The sequence below is a fragment of the Octopus sinensis genome, linkage group LG30 (assembly GCF_006345805.1).
Source record: "Octopus sinensis linkage group LG30, ASM634580v1, whole genome shotgun sequence".
Taxonomy (NCBI): domain Eukaryota; kingdom Metazoa; phylum Mollusca; class Cephalopoda; order Octopoda; family Octopodidae; genus Octopus; species Octopus sinensis.
Window position 1 is genome coordinate 12,070,085 of NC_043026.1, and position 20,291 is coordinate 12,090,375.

At 39.0% G+C, this 20,291-nt stretch overlaps 3 protein-coding genes across 5 annotated transcripts; 1 reads left to right on the forward strand and 2 right to left on the reverse strand.

The window, feature by feature from the left end:
• Positions 1-4,146, reverse strand: LOC118768613 (zinc finger protein 239-like). 2 transcript variants are annotated; one of them, XM_036515425.1, is made up of 2 exons: positions 1,871-4,141; positions 1-513 (listed from the first exon to the last, which is right to left on the reverse strand). In XM_036515425.1, exons 1-2 carry the CDS (start codon positions 3,083-3,085, stop codon positions 427-429), a joined length of 1,302 nt encoding a protein of 433 aa, XP_036371318.1. In that variant the 5' UTR covers positions 3,086-4,141; the 3' UTR covers positions 1-426. The 2 variants fall into 2 exon arrangements, with proteins under 2 accessions (XP_036371318.1, XP_036371319.1); XM_036515426.1 differs by lacking the exon at positions 1-513 and adding an exon at positions 773-1,433 and having other exon boundaries at positions 2,123-4,146.
• Positions 4,147-7,725: 3,579 nt separating this feature from the next.
• Positions 7,726-9,819, forward strand: LOC115226442 (zinc finger protein 726-like). Of its 2 annotated transcripts, XM_036515420.1 has the most exons (3): positions 7,726-8,052; positions 8,092-8,901; positions 9,070-9,819. In XM_036515420.1, exons 1-3 carry the CDS (start codon positions 8,041-8,043, stop codon positions 9,637-9,639), a joined length of 1,392 nt encoding a protein of 463 aa, XP_036371313.1. In that variant the 5' UTR covers positions 7,726-8,040; the 3' UTR covers positions 9,640-9,819. The 2 variants fall into 2 exon arrangements, with proteins under 2 accessions (XP_036371313.1, XP_036371312.1); XM_036515419.1 differs by having other exon boundaries at positions 7,726-8,901.
• A 6,880-nt stretch (positions 9,820-16,699) lies between these two features.
• LOC115226631 lies at positions 16,700-19,958 on the reverse strand. The gene is made up of 2 exons (XM_029797643.2): positions 18,329-19,958; positions 16,700-17,208 (listed from the first exon to the last, which is right to left on the reverse strand). Exon 1 carries the CDS (start codon positions 19,821-19,823, stop codon positions 18,933-18,935), a length of 891 nt encoding a protein of 296 aa, XP_029653503.1. The 5' UTR covers positions 19,824-19,958; the 3' UTR covers positions 16,700-17,208; positions 18,329-18,932.
• Positions 19,959-20,291: the final 333 nt, after the last annotated feature.

Here is a 20,291-nt window from a genome sequence, read left to right on the forward strand (position 1 = left end):
ACAGTGAGCAGATCTTTTTCCAGTGAATGCTTTTGAATTACAAGACCACAACTCAGAGAATGATTTTCCAATGTATTTCACAATAATTTTTCTTTCTTCAGTTTGTATTCAGCTGTGGATTACAAGCGAAGACTAACCTCATGCTATATATAACATTTTAAACAGCCATGGGACCACCACTTCATAGAGCTATATATAACATTGATAAAGTGTTTTGTCCAGTGCATATTAATTTGTTAACTACAAGGTTATAATTCTCAAATAAGAATTTCCCAGACATTTTAGTGAAGCGGTTTTGCTCAAACAAAAGCACATTTGTAGACCAGAGAATGATTTTTGATATATCTCACCATTATAGATATTCTCCAATGTCTATCTGTATTTGATGATGAACAAAAAAGCTTAGATTCATAAGAAAAGGACTCTTTATGTTAAATCAAGAGATTTCCCTCCTGTGTGTATTTGTTTGTGTGTTTTTAACAGACTATTTTTACTAAATGAAATCCCACACATTTCACAATTATACAGTTTTTCTCCTGAGTGTAGTCTTTTGCGTTCTGTTAAATATAAACAAACGACTCCTCACATATTTCACACTGAAATGGTTTCTCTCTTGTGTGACTACGTTTGTGCGTTGTTAAATCACCGTTAGTGCTGAAAGACTTCCCACAGATTTCAAAGTAATATGGTTTTTCTCCAGTGTGACTATGATTGTGGATAATAAGGCAACAATTCTGAGTAAATGATTTTCCACAGATTTTGCAATAATTTTTCTTTCTTCAGTTTGTATTCAGCTGTGGATTACAAGCGAAGACTAACCTCATGCTATATATAACATTTTAAACAGCCATGGGACCACCACTTCATAGAGCTATATATAACATTGATAAAGTGTTTTGTCCAGTGTATATTAATTTGTTTACTACAAGGTTATAATTCTCAAATAAGAATTTCCCAGACATTTTAGTGAAGCGGTTTTGCTCAAACAAAAACACATTTGTAGACTAGAGAATGATTTTTGATATATCTCACCATTATAGATATTCTCCAATGTCTATTTGTATTTGACGATGAACAAAAAAGTTTAGATTCATAAGAAAAGGACTCTTTATGTTAAATCAAGAGATTTCCCTCCTGTGTGTATTTGTTTGTGAGTTTTTAACAGACTATTTTTAATAAAGGAAATCCCACACGTTTCACAATTATACGGTTTTTCTCCTGAGTGTAGTCTTTTGTGTTCTGTTAAATATCTTCTATAAACAAACGACTCCTCACATATTTCACACTAAAATGGTTTCTCTCTTGTGTGTCGTTAAATCACCGTTAGTGCTGAAAGATTTCCCACAGATTTCACAGTAATATGGTTTTTCTCCAGTGTGACTACGATTGTGGATAATAAGGCAACAATTCTGAGTAAATGATTTACCACAGATTTCGCAATAATTTTTCTTTCTTCAGTTTGTATTCAGCTGTGGATTACAAGCGAAGACTTACCTCAAGCTATATATAACATTTTAAATAGCCATAGGACCACCACTTCATAGAGCTATATATAACATTGATAAAGTGTTTTGTCCACTGTATATTAATTTGTTAACTACAAGGTTATAATTCTCAAACAAGAATTTCCCAGACATTTTAGTGAAGCGGTTTTTCTCAAACAAAAGCACATTTGTAGACCAGAGAATGATTTTTGATATATCTCACCATTATAGATATTCTCCAATGTCTATCTGTATTTGATGATGAACAAAAAAGCTTAGATTCATAAGAAAAGGACTCTTTATGTTAAATTAAGAGATTTCCCTCCTGTGTGTATTTGTTTGTGTGTTTTTAACAGACTATTTTTAATAAAGGAAATCCCGCACATTTCACAATTATACGGTTTTTCTCCTGAGTGTAGTCTTTTGTGTTCTGTTAAATATCTTCTATAAACAAAGGACTCCTCACATATTTCACACTGAAATGGTTTCTCTCTTGTGTGACTACGTTTGTGTGTCGTTAAATCACCGTTAGTGCTGAAAGATTTTCCACAGATTTCACAGTAATATGGCTTTTCTCCAGTGTGACTACGATTGTGGATAATAAGGCAAGAATTCTGAGTAAATGATTTTCCACAGATTTCACAATGAAATGGTTTTTCTCCTGTATGAATACGTTTATGTTTGTTTAAATCACCATTCTGAACAAAATATTTCCCACAAATTTCACAGTGAAAAGGTTTTTCTCCAGTATGAATTCGTTTATGAACAACAAGGTTAGAATTGTCAGAGAATGATTTGCCGCATATTTCACAAGGAAAAGGTTTCTCTCCTGTGTGACTACGTTTGTGTGTTGTTAAATCACCATTGGACGCCAACGATTTTCCGCACACCTCACAGTGGAAAGGCTTTTCCCCCGTGTGTATTCGTTTGTGTCTATTTAACTGACCTTTGGTGTTAAATGATTTTCCACAGATTTCACAATGAAATGGTTTTTCTCCCGTATGAATTCTTCTGTGAACGACAAGATTAGAATTATCAGAGAAAGATTTCCCACAGATTTCACAAGGAAAGGGTTTTTCACCTGTATGTTTCCTTATATGTTTTTTCAAGTCGCCATTCTTGACAAAATATTTCCCACAAATTTCACAATGAAACGGCTTCTCTCCTGTATGACTGCGTATGTGAACTACAAGACTAGAATTATCGGAGAATGATTTTCCACAGATTTCACAATGGTAAGGTTTCTCTCCTGTGTGGATTCGTTTGTGAACTACAAAATTAGAATTATCAGAGAATGATTTTCCACACATTTCACAGTGAAACGGTTTTTCACCCGAGTGTATCCTCCTGTGTATCGTTAAATTATTGTTTGAGACAAAATATTTTCCACAAATGTCACAATGATAGGCCGTTACCTTATTATGTATTTCTTTGTGCACGGAGACTTCACGCTCTGAAGAGAATGTCTTCTTACAAATCTCACAGTAATATTCAGGAACATTTTTGTCTACAAGTTTATCACATCTGTCGGTTTCTGTAGCTGTATTTATATTGGTAAAAACAGTTCCATTTGAAGTGTCCGAGTGATTAACGTCCTCCATATTAATTCTTGAGGAATTCCTAAAAGTTGGGTAAAGTCTGACAGAATAATCTATCGTGCTTTAGTTTTTTTGTTTTTATCTATCGTGAAACTGTTTACACGAGTGGAAAATATATAATGTAGGTATATATATTCTACTCACCATTAGAATACTTGCAGCTGACTGGGCACTATTCTAGTAATTCACATTTTGCTGCAAATATAATTATATCTATGTCAAAATTAAGAAATGTAGACATGGTTAAAAGATGCTGTCCCAGTCTAAAGGATAAGCAGTCCATAAACGGACGTCCTGGTGAAATCGGAGCGATCTTAAGAGATATTGCATTGCAGTAATAATCACAACAGAAAAGCAAAAATCACGGCGAAAAAACGATGTCGGGAGACAGAATATGAGTGTTTATAATAGAGACTCAATATACGTGTACGTACGTATGTATAGGAGTGTGTACGTATTCTCATATAAGTATAGTCCCAATAAATGGGGTTTGTTTCCCACGAATAGAGGGAAAGAACAACAATGTGTGTTGCGATGGTAATTCAAATAAGAAAAATCTTTTCAATTTGAAATTCAGCTGAAAAAAGTCAAGGATATTCAGAATAGATATTCCCTCATTTTGACAAATTAAATTTAAATGTTGAAGTGAATCGAACGGCTTTTGTGTGTTTCTTAAATGGCTTACAAACACCTTCCACGCTGCAATTGTTTTCGTTTCAGCACACGATCTCAGATCAAGTCACTTGCTATGCAAGTACATCTCTGTTATTCCCTCATTTTATAGATTATTAAAACCCGTCCTGTAAAATAGGGAACAATCAATATACGATGTAATGTATTTAATCATGAAGATGACAGAACACAGATCATGAAACATGTAAATCAAACTTCGCATTAATATCAGATAATTACTACACAACATAATTACATTAGCTAAACTAATTAATCTTACCAAGTAGGCGGTGACGTTGACGATTTTCCCGCGTTGGAATGACACCGGTGACTTCAATTAAAAAGTTCCTAACGTAATTTAACGTTCAGAATCACCTTTAATTGCATAAATTTGTTTCTTTTATAAGGTTGTCCCAGAAGTTCGTAGAAAGTCTTGGAAAATAATGGTCTTTATTTTGAGGAATAATTTTTGTTGCTTTTGTTAGTACTTGGCGAGTAAAAATTCAATTTTCGCAAGTGTTTACGAACTTTTGGGACAACCTAATAATATATGGACACCATGTTAAATAGAAAATTATAATTATAATAATAATAATAATCTCGGATTTTTTTCTTTTGAACGGCAAAGTGTTTAGTTAACTAGAGATTGTGTTGACATGTGCCGTTCAAAAGGAAAAGATCCATAACCTCAGAGCAAAATAACAATTACGTATCTATGAAGGTGCCTCTACGTGTCTTTCGACCTACTAGAAATAGCAGCCAAGTACCTTTCGTAGTAGATCTGCTATCTCATCATTAAGAAAAAAGAACGACATATTGGACAGTGTAGTCCTACATAATATAAGCTGTAAGTTCCACGGCAATCGCCTCCACGGCAATCTTTCGTCTCTAGTAGACCTTTCCGTCGATTTCCGTAAAAAATTTTTTTTTTTACATATGGGCTTGCGGGAACTTTTGAAGTAATGAGAGCGAAAGAGACTAAGAGAAAGCGATTGTATGACGAGGGAAGTTCTTTTGAAGTTACCGTGCATGGGAAGCATTGATGTACATGTGTGTGTGTGTGTGTGTTTGATGGGGTGTGGGAGACAGACAGTATGTTGTGTAAGTGAAGTGCTTCTGTTAGTGTGTGTGAAGAGACAGAGAGTAATGTGTGAAAGAGAGAGATAACTGAAATTTTTTACTCGGTGTATGTGTATATGTATGTATATTACTTCAAAAGTTCCCGCAAGCCCATATGTAAAAAAAAGACATTTTTTTACGGAAATCGACGGAAAGGTCTACTAGAGACGAAAGATCGCCAGTTCCACTAATAGCCACGATTACATAAATAAGTAAATGAATATATGGATCTTTTCGGTTTGACCGAATTTTATAATTTAACATAGGGTTTATCAACGCATTCACTGCGACCCTGCACTTCCTCTCTGTATCTTTGAATTTGGTCTTTCCTTCTGCAATTCACACCTTTTATGTTTAACGTTCCTAAGGTATATATTCTTCTAATTTGTTTTCTCTTGTTACATTTTCAGCGGTTTATTGTATGCCTTTCCGGCGATCTTTCGTCTCTAGTAGACCTTTCCGTCGATTTCCGTAAAAAATTTTTTTTTTTTTTTTTACATATGGGCTTGCGGGAACTTTTGAAGTAATGAGAGCGAAAGAGACTAAGAGAAAGCGATTGTATGACGAGGGAAGTTCTCAGTTATCTCTTTCTTTCACACATTACTCTGTCTCTTCACACACACTAACAGAAGCACTTCACTTACACAACATACTGTCTGTCTCCCACACCCCATCAAACACACACACACACACACATGTACATCAATGCTTCCCATGCACGGTAACTTCAAAAGAACTTCCCTCGTCATACAATCGCTTTCTCTTAGTCTCTTTACTTCAAAAGTTCCCGCAAGCCCATATGTAAAAAAAAAAAAATTTTTTTTACGGAAATCGACGGAAAGGTCTACTAGAGACGAAAGATTTCCAAATTTTCAAATGTTTTCGTTGTTGCTAATTTTTGTGTTGTTATTTAAGACCAAATGTGATTATAAGCTGCGATCTTTTACCCTATTCGATCCATTCTTGCAGAAAATATTGGTTTCGATTTTTGGCACAAGACCAGCATCTTGAGGGAGGGCATAAGTCAATTGCATCAATCCCAGTACTCAACTGGTACGCATCGTATTGACTACGAAAGGATGAGAGTCAAAGTTGACCTTAGCAAAATTCTTATATATTCTTTTCTTTTCTTTTACTTGTTTCAGTCATTTGACTGCGGCCATGCTGCAGCACCGCCTTTAGTCGAGCAAATCGACCCCGGGTCTTATTCTTTGTAAGCCCAGTACTTATTCTATCGGTCTCTCTTTTGCCGAACCGCTAGGTGACGGGGACGTAAACACTCCAGCATCGGTTGTCAAGCAATGCTAGGGGGACAAACACAGACACACAAACATATACACAAACACTTATATATACATATATATGACAGGCTTCTTTCAGTTTCCGTCTACCAAATCCACTCACAAGGCATTGGTCGGCCCGGGGCTATAGCAGAAGACACTTGCTCAAGATGCCACGCAGTGGGACTGAACCCGGAACCATGTGGTTGGTTAGCAAGCTACTTACCACACAGCCACTCCTATGCCTATTTATATACATATATACGACAGGCTTCTTTCAGTTTCCGTCTACCAAATCCACTCACAAGGCATTGGTCGGCCCGAGGCTATAGTAAAAGACACTTGCCCGAGGTGCCACGCAGTGGGACTGAACCCGGAACCATGTGGTTCGTAAGCAAGCTACTTACCACACAGCCACTCCTCGCCTTACTATATTTCCTTACTACCCACAAAGGGACAAACAAAGGGAGTAAGTCAATTATATCGACGCCAGTGCATAACTGGTACTTAATTTATCGACCCCGAAAGGATGAAAGGCAAAGTCGACCTCGGCGGAATCTGAACTCGGAACGTAACGACAGACGAAATACAGCTCCGAAATGCCACTAAGCATTTTGAACAGCGCGGTACGATTCTGCCTGATCATTCCTTGATTGAATTCAGTTTTAAGCATCCCATTTTTTGCGAGTTTCTGTTCTACACACGAAATTCATACGATTATGCAAAAAGAAAAAAAAAATTGTTTATGTACGCGATTTAAGAATGATTTAGCTATTATTTTTAGCACATCCCACGACCACCTGTTACTTCAGTATTCTGACATGTTTTTAAATATCCACCATATTTTATTCTCTATTTTTTTGTTATTTCAGAATACAAAATAGCGCTGGCATTCAAGAATTCCATCGGCATTGGATACGTAATATTTGGAAGGTTTTACCCCAGACGTCGTTCTGTTTACATGAATCTATCTAGAGCAGTGCTTTTCAAACTTTTTGGTGGAGCGGAACCCCCAAGGAAACATTCCACTGGCCCGAGGAACCCCTGTGCAATAATTTAATAGTCTTATATGCACACATATCTGCACAGGAGAATTAAAAATTACTGCCGATTTTAGAAAGTTTTGTAACTTCTTGCGGAACCCCTGGACTGTACTGGCGGAACCCTGGTTGAAAACCACTGAGTTAGACACTAGTTAGACCAGTGCTTTTCAAACTTTTTGCTGGAGCGGAACCCCAAGGAAACATTCCACTGGCTCGAGGAACCCCTGTGCAATAATTTAATTGTCTTATATGCACACATATCTGCACCGGAGACTTAAAAATTACTGCCGATTTTAGCAGTTTTGTAACTTCTTGTGGAACCCCTGGACTGTACTGGCAGAACCCTAAGGTTCCACGGAACCCTGGTTGAAAACCACTGAGTTAGACACAGTCACTTAGACACTAGTTAGACCAGTGCTTTTCAACATTTTTGCTGGAGCGGAACTCCAAGGAAACATTCCACTGGCTCGAGGAACCCCTGTGCAAAAATTTAATAGTGTTATGCACACATATCTGCACAGGAGAATTAAAAATTACTGCCGATTTTAGCAGTTTTGTAACTTCTTGCGGAACCCCTGGTCTGTACTGGCGGAACCCTGGTTGAAAACCACTGGTCTAGAGAATTACAGTAAAACATTTTCTCTGAATAATACATTTCTTTACCATGTGGAGAGAGTGGAAGATTATTTTGTATTTTAATTCAGTTGAGGCTACACGGGACTTTACAACGTCTACGTGTACTATTTGAGATCACATTTGATGAAAATATAGCAGGATAAGTATTTATTAGGAATATTTGAAAGGAAGAAAACATCTGAATGTTCTGGTGAGAGAAGAAGAAACAATGGCTAATGAAGTGTGTAATAACAACATTGAACACAAATCACAGTGTGAAGGTATTGATTTTTCTGATGAGATACCAACAAAGGGAGATAAACCATCATACTGCTGTGATATCTGTAAAAAGTCATTTTCTCAAAATAATATCCTTTCTCGACATAAATGCACTCATACAAATGTGAAAGCATATCGCTGTGGTGTATGTGGTAAATCATTCTCTCAATGTGTTCGCTTAACTGAACACAAAAGCGTTCATACAGGAGAAAAGCCATTTTGCTGCGACATCTGTGGATATTCGTTCTCCAAGGTAGACAGTTTAGCCAAACACAAACGCACTCATACAGGAGAAGAGCCATATCACTGCGAAATCTGTGGTAAATCGTTCTCTGTGAAATGGAATTTAACTACACACATTCGAATTCATACAGGAGAGAAACCGTATCACTGCCTCGTTTGTAAGAAATCATTCTCTAGTGGAAGTAACTTAACCAGACATCAATATCTTCATACAGGAGATGAAACACATACCTGTGATATTTGTGGTAAGTCTTTCACTCAGGAAGATAGATTAGCTAGACACAAATACATTCATACAGCAGAAAAATTGTATGACCATGGGATATCGTTATCAAATAAGACTGCCTTAACTGCTCACAAAAGCAGTCATTCTGGAGAGAGACCATATTGCTGTGATATTTGTGATAAATCATTTCCTTCAAGTAGTAATTTAAACAAACACAAACGTGTCCATTCAGGAGAGAAGCCATATCACTGTGACATCTGTGGTAAATCATTTTCTCAAAGTAGCACCTTAACTCAACATAAACGTCGTCATACAGGAGTGAAACCATATCACTGTGATATCTGTGGCAAATCATTCTTTAAGTTAGATAGCTTGACTATACACAAACGCATTCACACAGGAGAAAAACCATATCACTGTCATATTTGTGGTAAATCTTTCTCTACAAGAAGTAACTTAACCACACACAAATATATTCATACAGGAGAGAAACCATATCAGTGTCATTCTTGTGGCAAATCATTCTCTGATGGAAGCACCTTAACAAGACACAAGTATATTCATACAGGAGAGAAACCATATCAGTGTGATGTCTGTGATAAATCATTCTCCCTGAAAATTAGCTTAGCTAGACACAAATACATTCATACAGGGGAAAGACCTTTTCACTGCGACATCTGTGGAATGTCGTTCCTCGATGGAAGTACTTTGACTGGTCACAAACGCATTCATACAGGAGAGAAGCCATATCACTGTGACATCTGTGGAAAATCATTCTCTAGAAGTAGTCACGTAACTTCACACAAACGCATTCATACAGGAGAGAAACCCTTTCGCTGTGATGTCTGCGGTAAATCATTTTCTCACAGTGGTTCCTTAACTTCACACAAACGCATTCATTCAGGCGAGAAACTATATCACTGCGATGATTGTGGTAAATCGTTCTCTGGAAGTAGTGACCTGGCGAGACACAAACGCGTTCATACAGGTGAGAAGCCACATCACTGTGATATTTGTGGCAAATCATTCTCTCAGAAATGTACCTTAACGTCACATGTATCTATTCATACAGAACCCTAAATACACCATTGTGGAAATGCACTGCAACATGTGAAACATGTTGTAAGCTCATTTGCCATGCTAAACCATTACTCTTTTACTTGTTTCAGTCATTTGACTGTGGCCATGCTGGAGCACCGCCCTTTAGTCGAGCAAATCGACCCCGGCACTTATTCTTTTGTAAGCCCAGTACTTATTCTATCGGTCTCTTTTCTCTTTTACTCTTTTACTTGTTTCAGTCATTTGACTGCGGCCATGCTGGAGCACCGCCCTTTAGTCGAGCAAATCGACCCCGGCACTTATTCTTTTGTAAGCCCAGTACTTATTCTATCGGTCTCTTTTCTCTTTTACTCTTTTACTTGTTTCAGTCATTTGACTGCGGCCATGCTGGAGCACCGCCTTTAGTCGAGCAAATCGACCCCGGCACTTATTCTTTTGTAAGCCCAGTACTTATTCTATCGGTCTCTTTTCTCTTTTACTCTTTTACTTGTTTCAGTCATTTGACTGCGGCCATGCTGGAGCACCGCCTTTTAGTCGAGCAACTCGACCCCGGGACTTATTCTTTTGTAAGCCCAGTACTTATTCTATCGGTCTCTTTTGCCGAACCGCTAAGTGACGGGGGACGTAAACACACCAGCATCGGTTGTCAAGCAATGCTAGGGGGACAAACACAGACACACAAACACATACACACACATACATATATATATATATACATATATACGACAGGCTTCTTTCAGTTTCCATCTACCAAATCCACTCACAAGGCACTGGTCGGCCCGGGGCTATAGCAGAAGACACTTGCCCAAGATGCCACGCAGTGGGACTGAACCCGGAACCATGTGGTTGGTTAGCAAGCTACTTACCACACAGCCACTCCTGCGTCCGTTGTCTTATCATCATCATCGTTTAACGTCCGCTTTCCATGCTGGCATGGGTTGGATGATTTGACTGAGGACTAGCAAACCAGAAGGCTGCACCAGGCTCCAATCTTGATCTGGCAGAGTTTCTACAGCTCGATGCCCTTCCTAACGCCAACCACTATGAGAGTGTAGTGGGTGCTTTTACGTGCCACCGGCACAGGGCCAGTCAGGCAGTACTGGCAATGACCAAAATATTTTGACAAATTAAAATTTAAATGTTGAAGTGAATCTAACGGTTTTTGTGTGTTTCTTAAATGGCTTATAAACACCTTCCACACTGCAATTATTTTTATGTTTAACATTTAACCAAGACTTGTATTGATACAATTATAAGTTATAGAATTTACAGACCTGATCTATTTATGATAAAGTTGCAGGTTTCTCTAAACTGGTCTCACTATACCTCGACTATATGGTGCTATTTCATGCCACAACAGGGACAATTTATTTTATAGAAAATGAAATATTACATGCATCTCAAAACTGATTTTCCTGTCAGCAATTGTTGCATATTAATCTGTAAATGCCAAAGGTTTATTATATCAAGGTTTCCACATTGTCTGATAACCAAATTAACCAATCATAATTGCTGTAACATGCGATTGAAGACCAACATGTCATCTTTGGATAATGTTTTTTTAGTCCATTGGCAAAAACATACTTTAATAAAGAAAGCTGCTTATTAAATTGTCTAAATTATGTAACTTTTACTGAAAGAAATCAATTATTAAAGACTATACTGTCTAGAAAATTTTTATAACTTCCAATTTTAATATATTTTTATCAGAATGCAGTTTTCAAGTTTCTGTTATTATTGATTTTAAGTACACATATCCGTCATGGAACTAATTTTCATTCACTTTGAGATAGCGCCTTCTTAATGTCATTTTTTATACTGCTTGAAATATAAAGGTTGCCCAAATATTTGCTACTCTACCTTCTGAAAGTTTAATCAAGTGTTGGCAAATTATGTTGATTCCAGTATCTTTTCATATTTGTTGGGGGCTGTTGAAGAAATAACTGAATAAAGAAAAGTGGTTTTGATTTGCTTATTTCAAATGCTTGAGAAGACCTATCAAGCCAAGTGAAAGAGACTTCAAACTTGAAATCTTCAAAGCCACAGTCGAACCAATTCTACTATATGGCTCAGAAACCTGGACGTTATCAAAGAAGCTTGAGAGGCGGTTGGATGGAACCTACACTCGCCTCCTTATGAGAGCTCAAAATCTCTTGTGGAAGTGTCATCCAACCAAAATGCAAATATATGGGAAACTACCACCTGTGTCATCTCTTGTGAAAGGTAGGAGAGTCCAGTTTGCTGGACATTGTTGTAGAGCTGAAAAAGAGGTAATTTCTACTCTTCTCCTCTGGAAGCCATCTACTCGCAATACCAGAGGGCGCACACTCTCCTACCCTGGTGTAATCTCCAGGGATACAGGCATCCAGCAACAGGACCTCTGTAATGCTATGATGGACCGTGAAGTCTGGCGTAGCATAGTAAATTCCATTGTCTCGACCACAGTCGAACAATGATGATGATGATAGTCGTGGCCAATGCTGGTGTCATGTAACCGGCATCTGCATTGGTGGCATGTAAGAAGCACCCTTTGAACATGGAGGCAATGGTAAGTGACTGAGACCTTTTGGCAACATGCCATGCTTGAGAAGACTCATCAAACCATAGTTATAGCCACAGTTGGTGTCGCATAACTAGCATGTAAAAAGCACCCATCACACTCTTGGAGTGGTTGGCATTAGGAAGGGCATCCAGCTGTGGAAACCATGCCAAATCAGTTTCTCTCTACCAAATCCAATCACAAGGCTTTGGTCGGCCCAAGGCTATAGTAGAAGACACTTGCCTAAGGTGCAACACAGTGGGACTGAACCCAGAACCTTGTTCTTGTGAAGCAAGTTTCTTACCACACAGCCACGCCTGTGAATATTTTATTTTGATAAGCATATTTTAACTTATTACGAACATGTTCTTGCTTAGAAAAACTAGACTGTGGCCATGATTTATATGCCATTTTCATAACTGTTGTTCTGGCTTGGCTGTGAGTCAACATTGTTTGACTGAAAGTTGTCAAATAAATTTGAGACTGAAACAATGCCATTTTGTTCTAAAATACAAACAAAAATATCTCTATGAAAAATAAGGTAAAAGACTGTAAAATAATTAAAGCAAAAAAAAAAGTTTGACTGGCACAGGTATGGCTGCGTAGTACAGAACTTTTCAACCTTTTTGCTGGAGCGGAACCCCAAGGAAACATTCCACTGGCTCGGGGAACCCCTGTGCAATAATTTAATAGTCTTATGCACACACATCTGCACAGGAGAATTAAAAATTACTGCCGATTTTAGCAGTTTTGTAACTTCTTGCGGAACCCCTGGACTGTACTGGCGGAACCACTGAGTTAGACACAGTCAGTTAGACACTAGTTAGACCAGTGCTTTTCAATCTTTTTGCTGGAGTGGAACCCCAAGGAAACATTCCACTGGCTCAAGGAACCCCTGTGCAATAGTTTAATAGTCTTATGCACACATATCTGCACAGGAGACTTAAAAATTACTGTCGATTTTAGCAGTTTTGTAACTTCTTGCGGAACCCTGGTTGAAAACCACTGAGTTAGACACAGTCAGTTAGACACTAGTTAGACCAGTGCTTTTCAAACTTTTTGCTGGAGCAGAACCCAAGGAACATTCCACTGGCTCGGGGAACCCCTGTGCAATAATTCAATAGTTTTATGCACAAATATCTGCACAGGAGACTTAAAAATTACCGCCGATTTTAGCAGTTTTGTAACTTCTTGCGGAACCCCTGGACTGTACTGGCGGAACCACTGAGTTAGACACAGTCAGTTAGACCAGTGCATTTCAAACTTTTTGCTGGAGCGGAACCCCAAGGAAACATTCCACTGGCTCGGGGAACCCCTGTGCAATAATTTAATAGTGTTATGCACACATATCTGCACAGGAGAATTAAAAATTACTGCCGATTTTAGCAGTTTTGTAACTTCTTGCGGAACCCCTGGACTGTACTGGCAGAACCCTGGTTGAAAATCATAGGCGTAGTAAGTAGCTTGCTTCCCAACCACATGGTTGCAGGTTTACTCCTACTACAGGGAACCTTGGGCAAGTGTCTTCTACTATAACTTTGAGCTGACCAAAGCCTTGTGAGTGGATTTGGTTGGTGGAAACTGTAAGAAGCCAGTCATATACAGGCAAACTCCATGTTTATGAATTAATTCATTCCTGACTAGAATTGTAAAGAGGAAAATTTATATAATGGAGTATTATCGTCCGTAGAAAACAATGGATATACCTTTAATCGGTTCCCACTAAAGAAGTTGATCCTTAAACTTTCTAAAGTTGAAAAAAGGGATAAGATAAAAATAATATTCAAGGGTATAAGTTTTTTATTAAATCACAAACTACAGAATAAAAATAGAAAAACATAAAATATTAAAAAATCCAACTTATGAAATCTAATTTGTATCCATCAGGTCTGCTGTCACTGGGGCCTCTTGAGTCCGTGTCAGTTTCATTTGTTGAGTTTCTTCTTGTTTTGATGTTTGACCCACATTAGTTTTCTTTATTAACAAATGTATTTCTTTACTGCCCACAAGGGGCTAAACATAGAGGGGACAAACAAGAACAGACAAAGGGATTAAGTCGATTACATCGACCCCAGTGCGAAACTGGTACTTATTTAATCGACCCCGAAAGGATGAAAGGCAAAGTCGACCTCGGCGGAATTTGAACTCGATCTATCGTCAGCCGGTGACTGACTGTCTTGTCAAATTTTTATTTGGATTAACATCATTGTAAACTTTACTCTCCACGTTGTGAACAAACATAATTTATTAAGACTACCCACACGCACACATTTTCTTTTTCTGGCCCTGGTTAGTATGTTTCTGCTTAATAATTGTTCCTATCATTCAAACTGGTCCTTTATTTATTGACCCCGAAAGGATGAAAGGCAAAGTCGACCTCGGCGGAATTTGAACTCAGAACGTAACGACTGACGAAATACGGCTACGCATTTCGCCCGACGTGCTAACGTTTCTGCCAGCTCACCGCTTTATTAAAAAATGATCTAAAGGTGATTGTTGAAAAGATTTCTTCTCCATTTTACGGTAGATTTCACAATAACAAGCATGACCCCTCATTGAATTTGCAGCAACAGCTGAGCTTCGTTCCAAATCTGCAGTTGTCTCTGTTTGTCTGTCATGGACAAGATATCTCAAGAACCACTGGATGGATTCAGATGAAACTTTCAGGGATCTTTGGCCTTGTGACTGGCACGAACTGATTAGATTTTGGGATCAATCCAGTACTGGACAAGGATTTTGGATTATTTATTATACTTACTTTACATGACTACGGTCCTATGTTAACTTTTCTCAATTATCTCCCTTTAGGCTGTAACTATTTTGAATGGTGAATTTAACTTTGGCTTGTACTAGATAAGAATTTTTTTTATTACTGTTACTAAATTTTCTACAACCACCTTCACATTCCACGACTATCACTGGAATCAATTAGGTACTGGTCAAGGATTCTGGATTATTTTAATTTTTGAGAGCTGTTGGGTTCATTTTCAGTATTGTTTGTGAGAGCAGTTGAGTTTATTTCAGATATCCTCATTTGAAACATCATCTCTGGCCAAACGTTGAGAGGATGTTGGTGTTGCTTTGGCCGAGGTTTGTGCTCTTGAGGTTTGTACTATTGTCATTACCATCCTTATTATTGCTACTCTTAACATCATCACCATCACTACCTGCTCTTGTCATTTACAGTATCGTTTCTATTAGTCGTAACATTAGCCTTACTTTTATCATTATTACATATAGCGCACCATCCAAATCGTGGCCGATGCCAGCGCAGCCCTGACTGGCTTCCGTGCCGGCGGCACGTAAAACGCACCAATCCGATCGTGGCCGTTGCCAGCCTCGCCTGGCACCTGTGCAGGTGGCACGTAAAAAGCACCTACTACACTCACGGAGTGGTTGGCGTTAGGAAGGGCATCCAGCTGTAGAAACACTGCCAGATCAGACTGGAGCCTGGTGCAGCCTTCTGGATTCGGAGATCCCCGGTCGAACCATCCAACCCATGCTAGCATGGAAAACGGACGTTAAATGATGGTGATGATTCTATTTTGGTCTAGGTCTGTCAGATTTAAGTTTTCTAGTCCCCTTAGTCTATGGGTGCTGCGGGACACTATAATTTGTGCTAGGTTTCTAGTAGTGAAGTAGGCAAATCTCACAGTGTCAGTTAAGCAATCTCTCACACTTGCTCAAGACAAGGAAATGTTAGTCTAATGCTGCAAAGAATTCCCAGGGAATGTTTGTAATATTTGGACCCCAAATGGTGCATTGAACCAGATAGTTTCTGTCCTCTTTTGAGCCACATATAATGGCTTGTTTCCTCAACAGCTTGCAACAATTTTCTGGCCGTTGCCAGCCTCGCCTGGTCCCCATGCCTGTGGCACGTAAAAAGCACCATCCAATCGTGGCCGTTGCCAGCCTCGCCTGGCACCTGTGCAGGTGGCACGTAGAAAAAAGCACCCACTACACTCATGGAGTGGTTGGCGTTAGGAAGGGCATCCAGCTGTAGAAACACTGCCAGATCAGACTGGAGCCTGGTGCAGCCTTCTGGATTCGGAGATCCCCGGTCGAACCGTCCAACCCATGCTAGCATGGAGAATGGACGTTAAACAATGATGATGATTCTATTTTGGTCTAGGTCTGTCAGATTTAAGTTTTCTAGTCCCCTTAGTCTATGGGTGCTGTGGAACACTACAATTTGTGCTAGGGTTCTAGTAGTGAAGTAGGCAAATCTTACAGAGTGTCAGTTAAGCAATCTCTCACACCTGCTCAAGACAAGGAAATGTTTGCAAAGAATTCCCAGGGAATGTTTGTAATATTTGGACCCCAAACGGAGCATTGAACCAGATAGTTTCTGTCCTCTCTTGAGCCACATATAATGGCTTGTTTCCTCAACAGCTTGCAACAATTTTCTGGCCATTGCCACCCTCGCCTGGCTCCCGTGCCAGTGGCACGTAAAAAGGACCATCCAATCGTGGCTGTTTGCCAGCCTCGTCTGGCACGTAAAAAGCACCCACTACACTCATGGAGTGGTTGGCGTTAGGAAGGGCATCCAGCTGTAGAAACATTGCCAGATCAGACTGGGCCTGGTGCAGCCTTCTGGCTTCCCAGACCCCAGTTGAACCGTCCAACCCATGCTAGTATGGAAAGCGGACGCTAAACAAAGATGATGATCTTTTGTCTTTATCACAGCTAGCTCTGACGAAATCATCATCAATGCTCCCTTGGTTATACCACAATATGTTCCAGGCCTAATGGGCAATTGGAGAGTATGTGCCTCATCATTTCAGCCTTTTCGCATTTGCACATACCACTCACCTCTATGTCACAATGCTTTACATTTGTAGGTCTACGAAGCATGTCGTAGGAAGAGTGAATCCGATTAAATTAACCAGACATCACAATGATATGGCCTTTCTGTGAATTGTTAGTACACCATTTTGAGGGAATGATTTACCACAGACATCACAATAATATGGTTTCTCTCTGGTGTGAATACGTTGGTTCTTACTTAAAATTTCATTTTCAGAAGTCTTTGATATCAGGCACTGGATAATCTGAAATAATAAATAATATAAGATATAGAGCAAACACAAAAAGTAGAGATACGAGAATATATTACTACATTTTTAGGACAATAAACTGTTGAAATAAATATTAATCTGAACAACTGAACATCATTTTTTAAAATTTGTTATCAAAATTGTGTGAAACCAGCATATTTGTAGACTATAACTTCTCTTTCAGACTGTGCAGCATTCAATGTCATTTTAAAATCCACTTTTTCATACTCGCATGAGTGTGTATATGCACGATTACAAAAATAAATAAGATAAAGACAGTCCAGCAGTGACTATCAAATCAAATCAATATGTATTTTTATAAACAAAGAAAAATACTGTTCCCTTAAAAGGCATGACTTCAGGATCACTTGACTGCTATTTCTAGTAAGTTAAGCGACTCTAGAGAGGCCTTCCTTTTATAGTTTGGAGTAAACTTAGTTGCTTAGTCTCAGATCAGGGTCCGATTAAGTTGCCAGGAGTCTGGTTTGGTCCGGACCTCCAAATAGAAAAGAACTGGGCTGAAGTATCGAGCAAGGTAACCCACATAGTCAAGACCTGGTCTTGGTGGTGGCCAATGTGTTCATCGCATCGGTCATCACCTACCGCCTTTCCCTGCCCTGTATCATGGTTAATCAACCTGGAAAGACAGCTCTTCCACTTCTTGTGGAGTGACTCCAAACCGCTCTGTTTGCTGCCATCAGCCGTTAAAGAGTGGACTAGGGAAACCATGGCTGTTGATGCGCAGGGGTTGAGGCATCTGCGGCCCCACCTGGATGGTGAACATGTGTGGGTCTCTGTTTGCAAAAAAGTTCACTAGTTTCGGTGGACGGGAAATCTGGTTCTATCGTAGATCGAAGTCCGGGTACATGGTTACATATAGCTGTGTATATAAATGGTACTACTAGCGAACAGTGGTCCCGGTGCGCGCATGCAAAGGAATGGATTCGCCCATGCGCGATACAAGTTTGTATCACACGTGGTAAATAATTTTAAAAACTAAGTAAATAAATGATTTTTTAAAACAATGTATATAATAAATTAGGGTTAGGGAAGTTTTTTAGTCTCTCCCTGCAAGTAGTTTTTTTAAATAAAGCAAATAAAGGTAACACAATACCTGTTATTGGTGGTAACTTGTCACATCTTTATGGTTTGTTTTTCAAACAGCATCCAACGGTTTTTTAAACAGTATTCGATGGCTTTTTTAACCAGTGGCAATCTGTGGAAGTTTTCCTTGCCTTTTTCCAGTCCTTCCTTGCTCGATACCGAATCCCTTCTAGAGAGAAAGGCAACGAAAACTACAGAAGGGAAGGAAGATTGGCGGAAAATTCAACTTTCAAGAACGATATCCAAATTGTACCTGTTAATTACACAGCTGTTGTCATGGCAAATAAAGAGATTTTCAATACTACAAGGTTTTTGCAATTCGTTTGAAAATGCCGAGAGTCGTTAATTAATACTGGAAGAACGCAACATATAATATTCAAAATGATAAAAACGAAACAATAAAAAAGGGTGTGTGTGTGTTTTATGGACAAAGAAATGAACAATCAACATTAGATTGTATATTCTTGCCACAACTGAATTTATCAGACAATGTTGTAGATTAAAGTGTGGCCACATTAACCCTTTTTTTGATAACGACCCCTGGCTTTGAAACCGCCACTGGCTATTTGTTTTCAAAACTTTTGAATTAAAATCTTCCACCAATCAATAAAATGTTACTGAAATGTGAACTTTTCTGAAATATGCTTCAAAATATTTTCAAAACATTCATTTCCAGTTCTGCCGTATTGCTCTCGCCAAAGAAATTCGTTCAGATATGATTCAACCATTTCCGTGTCCCTCCCCATTATATTCTTAAAACATTGCTTCGCCCTTCTCCAATAACATTCCAGCGTATTGGTATCAAGATCAGTTTTTGCAGGGTCGACGCAATTTTCGGTTTGGTTCGCCACGGAAAGAATATATTTTGGCGTCACATTTATTTCACTGATCCTGTTGGACGCACTACAACGATTAGAATGTATGGTGGTCCCTGGTTTGATATATTTCTTAATAAGGAATAGAAGGGTTTCAGGAGCACAGTCAGGTACAAATGCTAAAAACCCTATTTTGTCATCCCTATCCCATCCTCCAAAAACCCACCTCTCCTGTGACATTCTACCCCTTTTGTACTTTCGCTTGCACATCATAGGTTCGTCTATTTCTACTATGTGCCCGGGTCCACCAATTTGGTAGGGGTTACGCACGAAATAATCGCTTGTGATGTCCCTCATGTACTGGTACCACTGAGTCACGGTAGATATTGATAGACCGACCAACTCGGACGTTAAAAGCACGGTTGTGTTTCGGGACCAGAGGTATGTGAGAAGGATAAAGTCCTGTAGTCGCAGTTTGGAATACTCCAGAAACGAAGACTTTCTAATGGATTCTTTTTCGCCTTTATGGGCCGAGCAACGAAAGATCTTCACGTCCTTATTCTTGATCAGGGACATTTCCTTCTGGCAATGCAAACATCGGGGAGCAACGTTGTTAAGGACTTTCTTCTCCTTCAGAAAGGAATAAGCTGCCTCAAAATCTTGAATGTAAGGCATTATATCGTAAAACATTTTAGGAAATTCAATCACCAATTATCGCACGTCCAGAAAATTCAAGCGATCTGCTCACCACAAGGTTTTTCGTAGAAATGATCCGTTTTGCCGCGCGCTCGCGCGCAAATCAGTGGTAACATGTGCGCATGCGCGAGCGCGCTCTCCTGAACCGTTCTCCGTAGGTATTACCTCGCTTACGGTACTTATACCGAAGGATCGCCTTCGCATGACCACAGCCAAATGAGTGTTGAATATATATATATATATATATATTTATATATATATATATATATATGTACATATATATATTCATATTGCAATCTTTCGTCTCTAGTAGACCTTTCCGTCGATTTCCGTAAAAATTTTTTTTTTTTTTACATATGGGCTTGCGGGAACTTTTGAAGTAATGAGAGCGAAAGAGACTAAGACGAGGGAAGTTCTTTTGAGGTTACCGTGCATGGGAAGCATTGATGTACATGTGTGTGT